General features: G+C 45.2%; 1 protein-coding gene across 1 annotated transcript; it reads right to left on the bottom strand.

The window, feature by feature from the left end:
* Positions 1–9,033: 9,033 nt before the first annotated feature.
* slitrk2 (SLIT and NTRK-like family, member 2) lies at positions 9,034–12,822 on the bottom strand. Its single transcript, XM_043705273.2, has one exon. The coding sequence runs from the start codon at positions 12,153–12,155 to the stop codon at positions 9,657–9,659; it is 2,499 nt and encodes an 832-aa protein (XP_043561208.2). The 5' UTR covers positions 12,156–12,822; the 3' UTR covers positions 9,034–9,656.
* Positions 12,823–13,754: the final 932 nt, after the last annotated feature.

Here is a 13,754-nt window from a genome sequence, read left to right as displayed (position 1 = left end):
AGATTCACCATGTTCTATTCCATCTGCCAGGCTTTTGCCCACTCACTTAGGCACTAATTTCATGCTTTGATATGCTTGATAGCTGAAGTGAACAAATAAACTGCCAGAATGTAACGGAATTTGTGTTTTTTCAAACTTATCTTCCATGAACTGTACAGTAGATATGTACTCACTTACATAAATTTAAAGGAAATTTTATATTTGAACACAATTCCTAACTGTCCTCAAATAGCATGAGTTACAAACTTCCTTTGGTTGTGCCTTTTAATATAACAAAATGTGCGTTTAAGTATCATCTTTAACATTGTAAAACATCGCAAGGTATTTCACAGGAGTGCTATCTTAAAAACTGAAGACAGTAAGTTGCATGCAGTATTTGATAAGAGAGCTGAAATGATTGTCAAAGAGGTAGTCTTTTTGAAAGTGTTTTCAAGTTGGAAATATTGGCAAAGAAACAGTGCAGTATAGATCATAGAGTCATAGTTACAGAGATATACAGCAAAGTAACAGACCTTCAGCCCAACTTTTCCATGCTGACCAGATATCCTAAATTAATCTAGTCCCTTTTGCCAACATTTGATCCATATCCCTCTCTACCCTTCCTATTCATATACCCATCCAGATGCCTTCTAAATGCTGTAATTGTGCCAGCCTCGATCACTTCCTCTGGCAGCTCATTCCATATCAACACCATGCTCTGGGCGAAAAAGTTGCCCCTTAGGTCCCTTTCAAATCTTTCCTCTTTTGCTTTAAACCTATGCCCTCTCGTTTTGGTCTCCCCTACCCTGGGAAAATGGCCTTGACAATTCACCCTATCCATGTCCCTCATGATTTCATAAACCTCTATAAGGTCACCCCTCAGCCTCCATCACTCCAGGGAGTCAATACAGAGCTTGGATCTAAAACAACTGAAGGTACGACCACCAAGGGTGGAGCAATTCAAATTGGTGGGTACTCAAAATGGAAATATACAGAATATCTGAGGGTTGTGGAACTAGATTAATGTGCAGCGATTGAGGTGAGTGAGGTTAATTTGTAAACAAGAATGAGAATATAAAAATTGATGTCCTGATTAACCAGGAGCAAATGTAGGTCAGAGAGGATTAAACTGATGGGTGCAGGAGGATTGATATGAATAATAATATATGTATTACTTTTGTTGCAAGTCAGAGTTTTAGGTGACCTCAAATTTATGGAGGATAGAATGTGTGAAGCAAGTAAGAATGCATTGAAGTAGAATGATAGAATCACAGAATCCCTACAGTGTGGAAACAGTGGCCCAACAAGTCCACACCAACCCTCCGAAGAGGAACCCACGCAGACCCATTCCCCTACCCTATTGCTTTACATTTACCCCTGACTAATCTACACATCCCTGAAAATTATGGGCACGTTAGCATGGCCAATTCACCGAACCTGCACATTTTTGGAGGAAACCGGAGCACCCAGAGGAAACCCATGCAGACACAAGGAGAATGTGCAAACTCCCCACAGACAGTCACCTGAGGCTGGAATCAAAACTGGGTCCCTGGTGCTGTGAGACAGCAGTGCTAACCACTGAGCCACCGTGCCATAACAAAAGCATGGATGAGGTTTTTAGCGGCACAGAGATCAACTTGAAGATAAAGTCTGAAGATATTAAAGAGATAGAAATAGTCAATTTTAATAATGAGCAGATATTCAATAGAAAGCTTACCTTTGACTCAAATATAACACCATATTTATAGAAATAAGCCAATTTGTATTCATGTGCAGTGGTTGTTTCCACTTCTCAGTTACACATGCTGTGTTTTAACTAATTAGACCTCTGGATATTAAAGGAAAAGTAGTATCCTTTCCTCAGCTTCCCACTAACTACAGTATAACCAAGATCAATGTGAAGTATACATCACAAAATTCTCAAACAGGAAATTTCGCAACCTCATTATAAGAAATTAATAAAAAAGAAACTGACCTACCAGTCTCCACCAACACTAATCTTAAACAGATTTAATGTAGTTTTCTTAATTTGGATGCTGTGCTCTTCAAATTGTGCATCCACCTTTCAGCATTAACATTGGTAAATCCATTATCTGTAGCCTGCAGCATAAACACAGAGCAACTTGCCGCAAGTTTCCTTTGCTGTAATTGTTTGTATTTTAATTCAGATTAAAGGAGCAGTGTAAACACGGCTTAAATTAATGTTTGATTACTCATGAGCAACCTGATTAAGAATGCAGGATGTTAAGAGGTATTTCAGTACTGCCAGCCTCACTGCCAGCCTCAGTGCCAGCCTCACTGCCAGCCTCACTGCCAGCCTCACTGCCAGCCTCACTGCCAGCCTCAGTGTGCCATACCCCTGGCTGAGCATTTGGGAGCTTGAATTTTATGGATTGAAGTCCAGTCCAGGACAGACCACAAAATCTGGTCCAGAGATTACTGCACTGCCACCTTTCTATTGGAACGTAAGCCCCATTTGTAATCTCAAGTAGATATAAATCATCCACAGAACCATTCTGAAGAACAGTGAGGACGTCTTGATCAACAGTTAGCTCTTAATCAAACAAACTAATATTGCTGCAAAAAAAACTGAGCTAGTCGATATCATCACACTGCTCATGGTATCTTTCTGACTGTAAATTGGTTGTCATATTTTCCTCCAGTATAGCTATCACTACAATTCACAATAACATGGTAGGCTGTAAAAATCTTTGGTATATCCTGAAATCATGAATTACACAATACATAGTCTTTGAATAATTGCAACAATTTCTTTCCTAACCAATCTTAAATTGAAACATGACATTACAATAAGCTTTTTGATTTCAACAGAAATGTGGAATGTCATTAAGTGGTACTGCAACAATAGTATAAATAGTCTCTGCCAGTTCCACCATTTCTTTTACTCTACCTTTAAACCTATCTCTCCACCGAACACTCATTCTTTCAAAACTAGGTTTGTGGTGCACTCCCCACAGAATTGTAATCATTTTCATCACCTCTATAAACTTAAGGAGAATGGCTTTACATTCAATGCATTAATCTATATTTCTCATTAGTGTAGATTAAATATGATAGCCAGGGCATTTGCTGGTTGCCAAGAGTAAATCTTAGCGACAATAATGCAAATAGACATGGAATTATTACATGGAATTTATCTCCCTGCCTACTGCCTTTTATGTATATTTTATAATGTTTTTCAACTGACCATAAAATTAATTTTATGAAATTAAATCTTTCTCCCTCTCCAAATTTCCCAGGTGCACCTAACAGAACACTTTTAGATAAAAGCCAGGAGTAGAATTTGCTCAAGTGGCTTGTGCAGTAAACAACAGGAATAATGTTCAGTGGAGGCACACACACCTTAGGTTTTCTTTAACTCTTTCAAAGTTACTCTGAACCAAGATAAAACATGAAGCAGGATGAAGATCTTTGCTGGATTTGGTCATGTATCACATTGGCAATGTTTCACAGTGACAGCCAGATAATGTAATTTATTGAGGTCGCAGGTTTTGGGATTCTAGCCTGTTATTATTTTGTACACTTCATCTTCAGTATTCACAGAGAGATTTTAACTGCAGGCAACATATTTTCCCACAGGGAAAAAAAAATCAGAGAGCAAAATCAATCTGTGCTGCTCTTACACAATTCCTAATGGTCAGTTAAAGGGTAGTCTGTCAGAAGATGGAGAGTTGGTTAACTTACCGAGCTCCACTGCTGGCCAATATTATATCAACAAAAAACAATAATCATACACAGCAGAAAAAAAACATAATTTACAAAATAGGAAAAAAAGCATTCTATACCGTTAAAACTCCTTTCAGTTTTTTTTCCCAGCAGGTTGCAAAAGTAGCCAATCAAGTATCTAAATCTATAAAAGTTTCTTCTACGTCTAATATCTCTTTACCCTTCATTACAACAGTGATTACAATTCAAATGTCTTTCATGTGCTGTAAAGCATTTTGGAACATAATGTTCAGAAGTTGTGAAATCCTGTTAAAAATGCAGGTCTTTCGTATTAATCAGCTACATCTTTTGTATGTAAAATGTAGCAAATTAAACAATCTGTCAATATTAAAATACTTCCAAACTGGGGACGATTGCAAGAGAACATCTAACAAAGCTCATAGTGCTTCTCAGAGGAATTAAGCACTTTGTTTCAAGATTTTGCTTGACTCAATTTCCCTTAAAAAAAACTAGCAAATTATCAGTTTTCATTTTTGCTCTGAGAAACCCAATGATTAGTAGAAAAGATTAATGAGGTCAAGGTGGAACCCTTTGCTACAGAGAGCTTTGGAGCAGAGTCATTTTGTATATTTAAGGCTGAAATAAATAACTTCTCAATCAGTCGAGGAACCAAGGATCATGGGAGATGCAGGAAAATATACGCGAGGAATGCTAGATTGGCCATGTTCCTATTGAATGGGTCAGCAGACTTGAGGGGCTGAATGGTCTTATGCAATTATGATCTGTAGTTATCATTAAGAAATGACCAAATCTTTGTAAAAGTGAAAAATTGTTACCCATCACAAAAAGCAGATAATCTTGTTATTATGACATTGCTGTTTGTATACATGCACACAATTTGGCTGCTGCAGTTTCTAAACTGCAATTGTGACCAAATTTCAAAATGATTTCATTGGCTGAGAGGTTCTTTAGGAATTACTTATGTGGGGAAACAAGTTGTGGAAATGCAAATTCTTTCTTTAAAAGCACTTGCATCTTTATCTGGTGTAAAGATATATCTGATTTGTGATGTTTTTGCCAAGCCTATTCTAAAATTTATTCTTTTGTTTGAAATATTTGACATTTTGCTAGTTCTAGTCACTTTCTTCTATAAATTACTCATTGTGGACACACTGTACAATAGATGTTGAATAGAGTCATAGAGATGTACAGCACAGAAACAGACCCTTCAGTCCACCTCATCCATGCTGACCAGACATCTCAACCTAATCTAGCCCCATTTGTCAGCATTTGGCCCACATCCCTCCAAACCCTTCCCATTCATGTATCCTTCCAGATGCCTTTTAAATGCTGTAATAGTACCAGCCTCCACCACTTCCTCTGGCAGCTCATTCCAGACATGCACCACACTCTGCGTGAAAATGTTGCCCCTTAGGTCCCTTTTAAATCTTTCCCCTCTCACCTTAAACCTATGCCCTCTAGTTCTGGACTTCCCCATCCCAGGGAAAAGACCATGTCTATTTACCCTATTCAGCCCCTTCTGATTTTATAAACCTCTATAAGGTCACCCCTCCATCCTTTGAAGTTCCGGGGAAAACAGTGCCAGCCTGTTCAGCCTCTCCCTATAGCTCAAACCCCCCAACCTTGGCAACATCCTTGTAAATCTTTGCTGAACCCTTTCAAGTTTCATGACATCCTTATAATAGGAGGGAGATTAGAACTGTATGCAATACTCCAAAAGTGGCCTAACCAATGTCCTGTACAGCCGCAACATGATCTCCCAACTCCTTTACTCAATGCTTTGTCCAATAAAGGAAAGCATACCAAACACTATCCTATCTACCTGCAGCTCCATTTTCTAGGAGCTATGAACCTGCACTCCAAGGTGAAAGTTTTACAACGTTCCCACATTTCCAAAATCAATGAAATATTTTGGGCCTACAAATAATTATTAGTAAATGCATATGACTGTTAGTCCTGCAATAAGTAATAATGCAATTTCCATTGGGAACACCACTCAGATTGGAACTATGATTGGGAATTTCTGAAAATCGTTAATTATGTAATATAGCCAGTTCTTTAAATATCTTGTTTTAATGTGCTGAGTTGTTAATTAACTATTTTGTATTTTGATTACTCTGAAAAAGTTTACATATCCAAAAAGCATGTGGGGATCAGTTGTTCCTTTTGACCTTTCACTGAACACAGACAAAGCCAACACTTAATACCCATCCCCAATAAGCTGATGGTAGTGAACCCACTACTTGAATACAACTGAGCAGCTCACTAAGCCATTTCAAAACACAGTTGAGAGTTGACCACATTCTTGTGAGTCTGGATTTGGTGTTAGTTCAGTTGGCTGACAGCTAGTTTGTAGCGTGATACTCAATTCCTGCACTCGCTGAGGTTACAATGACAGATTTTTCTTCTCAATGTCCCCTCTCACTTGAGGTGAGGTGACCCTCAGATTAAACTGTCCTTAAATGTCTCAAATGAGAGAGAAGCCTGTGATTAGCTAGGACTCTGGCACCATTATTTCTATAGATAAGGATGACAGATTTCCTTCCTGAAGGCCGATGATAATTTAGTTACTAATACTGATGCTAACACTACTTGATTTAATTAATGAAATTTGTTTTTGGAAAGTGGAAAGTGCTGTAATGCTTGGCGGATCAGACAAGATCTGTGGAGAATGAAATTGAATCAATGTTTCAGGTGAATTAGCTTTCATCGGAACCGAGGTGATTGAAATGGAATGGGTTTGAACAAATGAATGGGGAACAAGAGAAAGAACAGAAAGGGAAAGTCTATGATTCTTCTTCTCCCAGAAGGTCATGACCTTATGGGCAGCATAGTGGCTCAGTGGTTAGCACAGCTGCCTCACAGCACCAGGGACCTGGGTTCGATTCCAGCCTCGAATGACCATCTGTGAGGAGTTTGCACATTCTCCCCTTGTTTGTGTGGGTTTCCTCTGGGTGCTCCAGTTTCCTCCCACAATCCAAAGATGTGCATATTAGGTGAATTGGTCATACTAAATTGCCCATAGTGTTCAGGGATGTGTAGGTTAGGTGCATTAGTCAGGGGTAAATATAAGGTAGGGGAATGGGTTTGGGTGGGTTACTCTTCATTTGGTGTGAACTTGGTGGGCTGAAGGGCCTGTTTCCACACTGTAGGGATTCTGTGATTCTATGGGGAAAGAGTGAGGACTGCAGATTCTATCCAGACTTTTGGGGAACTCTCTTCCTCCAAAAGCAATGGAACAAAGCCATTGAATGTTTTATACAGAGATCAATGAGATGAAAGGTTGCTGTAGATAGATGGAACTGTGAAGGAATTGGATTAGTCATGATTTTATAGTGTGGTGGAGCAAGCATGAGGGGGCAAGTGGCCTACTCCTGCTCCTGATTGGTCTGATTATAAGATAAGATGGAGGACAGGACAGATTAGATCATCAAACATTTCATGCTAAGAGGTAATAAGACAAAAAGAGTGTCTAGTGTGAATAGTTGGTTATGAGATAGTCTAAAAGAAGAAAGGAGAAGAACCAAACAAGCAGAACAAAACAAAAGCAGAGATTTAGTTCTAAAATGTGAACTCAGGATTGAATCCAGAAACCTGTAACGTGCCAAGTGGATGATGGGCCATTCCTCAAGGTTACACTGAACTACACTGCAGCAGTGCAGCTGGTCATAGCCTGATCAGTAGCAAAGTAAAGGATTGAAATGCGAAGGGACAGAAAGCTCAGGATCATGCTCCTGGTTTGGGCTTCCTGGTTTGATTTTCAGCATTTCTTTCTCTGGCCTGTCAGGTTACACCTGGGCAGTCTCATTCACACCTCAATCTGTACACGCCTTTGTCTCATCACTTCACCCATTATCACTCCCTTTGGCCTTTTATACCAGGAAACCTTCATGTGACCTGAAACAAAAACCAAAATTGCTGAAGAATCTCAGTAGTCTGGAGAGAAAGTAGAGCTAAAATTCGAGAAGGAGAGTCAGTGGACTCTAAACAAAAACCCAACTTTCTCTCCACAGAAATTGCCTGACCTGCCGAGTTTCTTGAGCAATTTCTGTTTTGGTTTCAGATTTCCAACATCTGCAGTTCTTTGTTTTAGTTTTTTTCTTATCTAACATGCCCCTCCATCTTACCATGAACCTTCCTTGTGTTCCCCGTGGCCCTTCCATTTGTGCAGAACCCATTACTTTTCTATGTTCACTCAGTTCCGAGGAAGCATTAGGAGCCTGAAACATTCTCTCTGTGCAGACATCGAGGTGTCTGTGTTCGCCTGGAGTGGACAATGATAGAAGTTGCACAACACCAGGTCATAGTCCAACAGGTTTATTTGAAATTACAAACTTCAGGAGCACTTCATCAGGTGAAATCGGTTCACCTGATGAAGGAGCAGTGCTTCAAAAGCATGTGATTTTAAATATACCTGTTGGACTATAACCTGGTGATGAGATACGAGTGAGGACTGCAGATACTGGAGATCAGAATTAAAAAGTGCGGCGCTGGAAAAGCACAGCAGGGAACATTCATTCCTGATAAAGAGCTTATGCTCGAAACGTTGACTCTCTTGGTCCTTGGATGCTGTGCTTTTCCAGTGCCACACTTTTTGAATATAACCTGGTGACTTCTGACTCACTTGACAGACACTGCCAGACCTATGGAGCACGTTCACCATTTACAGTTATTATTTCAGCTTCCCTACATCAGCAGCACTTTGCTTTTATTCTTCAGTTCTTAATTTTCTGACTGTATTGATGGGCTGAAACAAGCATAACTCCAAGTCATTTCTCCAGTAACATGGACACTACACTGCCACAGCGATATGTAGCCAAATGGCAAATGATCTCACCCCAACAATTTTGTCTCCAATCACACAAAAGTAAGTTAACAAAACTTACCTCCATGCTTAATCATTCAAAGCTGCTTTCTATGATTCAGCTTCACTAGTATGTCACCTTTTTTATATCATGGCCTGCTATTGTGCCTGTCATCTGTTCACTCAGGTAGGATGTAGGGTCTTTCTGCTCTCTAGCGGCAAAGAAAGGGAGCAAAGGTTTATGCTAAGTGCACCGCTGAGTTATACGAGAAACAAAACCACTTAACGCCTCTTGATGGCTGTGGGATTGCAAATCTGCATTAACGAGCAACTGTTACTCAGGACTGACAGTCATCATTCAAGAGGTTAGTCCTGAACATCTCTTGAGTCATTATTTCATACTTGAACGAAACACTGCCATACAGGAAGAATAAAATACAATTTATGATGCTAGATTCGATGGATGTCTTAAATAATGCAGGGCTGATCTATTTACAATTTAAAAAAAAAACTTTCTTTATGCACAACCCGGTAGACAAATGGAAATTACATTTGTTGTGTTTTAATGCGATACAGATACAACCATTTGGGGAATAAAAATATTTCAGCTCCCAAGCGACCAACCCTCAGGAACGCCGGAGATGTATCAGTTCGCTAAAAACGTGGTAGTACAGTTTACCACCAAAAGCATCAAACAGAAGTAAATGTTCAGACCAAGATGCGTTTTGTAATTAACGCTCTCCACCAAACAATAAAAAAGGTTTTCCTTGTCATAGATAGTGCCGATATATAGTTCACTATGTAGGGCGGGATAGAATGGTCTTTGGAAATTGCAATAAACGCCAAACTTATACAATATGATCAAATATCGGTGAGGAAACTGAAAAGCAGAAGTAGACGAATTCCTTTGCATTCGTGGATTTATGGAACCAACTCAGCAGTGAATGTGGTGTTCAGTAATCATACGGGGGAGGGAAAAAAGACCCAAAAATCTTCCTTTGTAAAATCGAGAAATCAATAGGATTTTGGGAGAATCGGGATTTGGTGAAATCACCAAACTTGAGTCAGAGATCACTGTGGAATAAGTCAGGCTTCGAGTCAACCATTCTGTACGGGGTGTCCTTTTTGTTGTCAGTAGTTAACCTCTCTCTCTCTCTGTTTCATTCTACAGTTGACTGATGGCAGTCTGTCTCTCTAACATCTCGAGGTAGTCTGGTTCGGCCTGGAACTTGCCTCGGAGACACAGGCTGTCGCCTCTGGATGCCTCCCGGAGCTGCTTCCTCGGCGTGCCGTACAGCACCGTTTTGTTGAGCCTGTCCTGCTCCTTGTGCCTGCTATCCTGGGCCGGGCCGAACGGGCGCTTGGGCAAGGTGCAGAAGCTGTAGTGCGCTCCGGGCAGCGCCTTGGGCCGTTCGGCCAGGTTCTGGTACAGCAGCTCGGAGGGGGTGGCAGGAGGGGGTCGGTGCTCCAGCAGCTCCACCGTGCTGATGGAGTAAGCGGGGGCCGCTGAAGGAGGCTTCTTCCCTTCCAGGTCCCGGTAATAAGCCACTTGCTCGCCCTCCCTCTGCACGTAGATGGGGTTCTTGCACATTTGGCCCAGAGGGTGGGAGATGTAGTTGTAGACATGAGCTTCTGCCTTGTCTGTACCCTCCCCGCCATAGGAAGGGTACTGCAGCTGGTAGGAGTTCAGGTCTGGGCTGTGGTTGGCACCCCCATGCCCACTCTGAGCCGTCTTGCGCCTCTTCAAGACAAAAACGAAAAGTCCCGCTCCAAAACACACGCTGAGGATGAAGACCACCAGCAAGCCCAGGATAAGCACCGAGAGGGGCACAGCACTGGTCTGGGCCGCCTCAGGACTGGCAGTGCCCAGCTCGCCGTCCAGCAGCTTGGGCTTGCCCGGGCTCCTGGTCAAAGCGGTGGCGCTAAGATCCGAGTGTTCCGAGCAGATTTCCTCCGCCCGGAGCGAGCGCAGCGCCCTGCCCGCGTACTTGGCCGGCGACTCGCAGGAGAGCTCGCTGGTCCGCACGCCGTTCCCGGCCCGCTCCATCCAGCTCTTGAGCGCCACGATGGGGCAGCCGCAGTGCCAGGGGTTCTCCCTCAGGTCCAGGTGCACGGTGGCGGGCAGCTGGTCCAGCAGACCCCGCACCGGCAGCTGGGAGAAGTGGTTGTTGCGGAGGTTCAGGCGGCTCAGGTTGGTGCCCACGAAGACATTGGCGGGCAGGGAACGCAGCAAGTTGTTGTTGAGGTGCAGCAGGCTGAGCCTGGCCAGAGAGTGGAAGGTGTACTGCAGGATCTCTTTGATCACGTTGGACTCCAGGTAGAGGTGCTGCAGCCGGTGCAGACCCACGAAGAGAGCCGGCGAGAGCCGCTCGATGTGGTTCCCGTTGAGGTAGAGGCGCCGCAGGTTGCTCAGGTTGCGGAACGCCCCCTCCTGGATGACCGAGATGCGGTTGCTACCCAAATGCAGCAGCTCCAAGCTGCCGTACTCCTCCAGGTCGTGCACCTGCACGATGTGCAGCAGGTTGCCGGTGAGGTAGAGCTTCCTGGGGCTGGAGGGCCGCGGCTGCAGCTCGCTCAGGTTCCCAATCCTCCGCTCGTGACAGTGCACATGCAAGGCGCTATCCGAATTCTGCACGTTGCACCAGCACAGCCCCGGGCAGTCGGGCTGCCCTGCCAGGCGGCTCTGGGAGCCCCTCATCTGCCGGGGGTCAGGGGCGGGAGTGGCGGCCGGCTTGCCCTTGCCCCCAGCGGGGGTCCTGCCAGTCCTGGAGCCGGGCTGAGCCGCCGTGGCCAGGGGTTGCGGCTGAGCCCTGGAGGGAGGTCGCTGGATCCTCAGTCCGGAGTCGCCGCCGCCGCTGTGGGCTCGCCGGGGGCAGATGTCCTGGCGGCTGAGCTGGGCTAGCAGGCGGCCGTGCAGCCGGAATGGACTCTCGCAGGCCAGCTCGCCCCCTTGCAGGGAGCTGGAGTCCAGCCAGGACTTCAGGGGGAGCAGGTCGCAACTGCAGTTCCAAGGGTTCTCCTCCAGCTGGATCTCAGCAATCCCCCCGATGTGCTCCAGGACCCCGCTGAAGGGCAGCTTCCGCAGCCTGTTACCCCTCAGGTCCAGGTGGGTGAGCAGCACGAAGCGGAAGATGTTACCGGGCAGGCTGGGCAGCAGGTTATCGTTGAGGATCAGGATCTTGAGTTTGTGCATTCGGTTGAAAGCGCCCGGCTCGATGCTGCTGATGTAGTTGTAGTCCGCCTGCAGGTATTCCAGGCTGACCAGACCCAGGAAGGTGTCCTCCCTCAGCACCTCCAGCCGGTTGTTGTCCAGGTGCAAGCTCTTGAGCAGGGTCAGCCCTTGGAAAGCCCCATTGCGGATCTCCTGCAGCCCGTTGCTGCCCAAGTGCAGGGTCACCGCCTGGCTGAAGTTGGTGAAGCAGTTCGCCGGCAGCTTGGTGAGAGAGTTCCCGTTCAGGAAGAGCTGGTAGAGCCGGTGCTGGGGAGGCTGCAGGCCGCTGACCCTGGTGAAGCCCCTGGCCTCGCAGTTCACATTGAGCACGCTGTCCCTCTCCTCGCACGCACAGCGACTCCTGCAGAGTTCCCTCCTGCGGCTCTCCGCCGCTCCCCGCGGGCACAGGCAGCAGCACGCCAGCGCACTCAGCACCACAACCCGGCTCAGCATCTCCTCAGCTCCCCCTTGTAGCTCAGCTGGCCGGGCTTGGAGCGGTGGCGGGAGGGGGGTGTTAGCAAAACTCAAATCTGTCTCCACGGGGGAGAGACAGAGGAGCGAGTCCTGAAAACCCACTTCCAGACAACTCGCAGCATCCGAAAAGAGCAGGAATCCTGACCTTGATCTCAAAAGCCAGCAACCTTGGAAAATCGACACACCAGCCTTATTTCCAAAGCTTTTTTTTTTGCTTTTCCCTGTCGGGTAGAGATTCAGAAAGGAAGGCAAGACTGCATCTTACTTAGAGGCACAAACACACGCAAATTTCCCCGCTGTGGGTGGACTGGGGGGAGAGAAATTCCAACACTTCCATCTCAGCGTCGATCAATTCGAAAGAGCCAGCTGAGTCGCACTGGAGAAGACTCATTCAGCAGCTCAACCTGTCCCCCTCGCCCGGTGAACCAGCCGTCAGGAGGGCGCTTGCCGAATGCAGTCCCAGGGAGAATCACTGCAAGCCTGGGAGGAAGGGGGCTCTGTATCCGGGAGAACCTGGGTCCGATCTCTCCTTCTCTCGTTGCAGAGTTTGGGTTCACACAGAGAGAGAAATCTCCTCCTTCCATCTGCTGCCAGGGACCACGTCACGCACGTCCAGAAGTTCTTGGCTCGGATCCGATTAACTCTGCAATGGCTTTGTAGGACTTTTAAATACTGCCACCCCCCACCCCCCACCCCCCCCAGAATTAAAATATATTTTAAACAACACACACACACAGGCGTCAAATGCATTCGGTTCTTGCACAGCACCCGCACTTCTGTACAATGTTCCTGTTGTAGGTTATTACTGATGGCACCCTTTTTTAAAATGAGGATCATGCCCGGATTGTATATTTAGATGTGGAACTCGCATTCCCAGAAATAGAATCTGCAAACTTCACCGCGGATGAATGTGCTCTCGTGAAACCAGGACACAGGAGGCAAAGGAAGAAACAACAGAAACCCGGCGAGTGTTCGCCAAACGAGGGGAAAAAATGAATACAGAATAGTAACTCAAAGCACAGTTATCCCAGAAGCAATTCTCTGCTCGGAGCTTCAGCACACACACACACACAAACACAGACATTGTCAGAATCATTGGCGACCTTTAAGCGGCAATTGGATAGGTACATGGATGGGTGCTTAAGCTAGGACAAATGTTCGGCACAACATCGTGGGCCGAAGGGCCTGTTCTGTGCTGTATTGTTCTATGTTCTATGTACATACACAAGCACACTCACACAGACACACACACAAATGCACACAAACATACAGACATACACGCACCCACAACACACACAGACGCACACAAACACACACAGACATACACACACCAACACACACAGACACATACACAAATGCTTGCACACAGACAGGTACACAGACACACACACAAGCACACACATACACATCTCCTGATGAATGAGCATACCCTCCCCCATTAATTTCTTTTAAGCTACCGTGGGCGGGGGGGATGGATATTGGCTGAAACATCTCAATTGTTCCACATCCCAAATTCTATTTCATTTGCTCCCACGGGATAAATATCCATCTCGTTTTTTTTCTGGGTGGGGTGGGTGT

The sequence above is a fragment of the Chiloscyllium plagiosum genome, unplaced genomic scaffold (genome assembly GCF_037043375.1).
Source record: "Chiloscyllium plagiosum isolate Xiang-an unplaced genomic scaffold, Cpla_swu_hap1 HiC_scaffold_11, whole genome shotgun sequence".
In the NCBI taxonomy this organism is placed as follows: Eukaryota; Metazoa; Chordata; class Chondrichthyes; order Orectolobiformes; family Hemiscylliidae; genus Chiloscyllium; species Chiloscyllium plagiosum.
Note: the sequence above shows the minus strand (reverse complement) of the source record. Positions and strands in the feature narration are given on the sequence as shown.

Coding starts and splice junctions, on each gene's coding strand:
- slitrk2 (XM_043705273.2), bottom strand. CDS start 12,155: ATGCTGAGCCGGGTTGTGGTGCTGAGTGCGCTGGCGTGCTGCTGCCTG.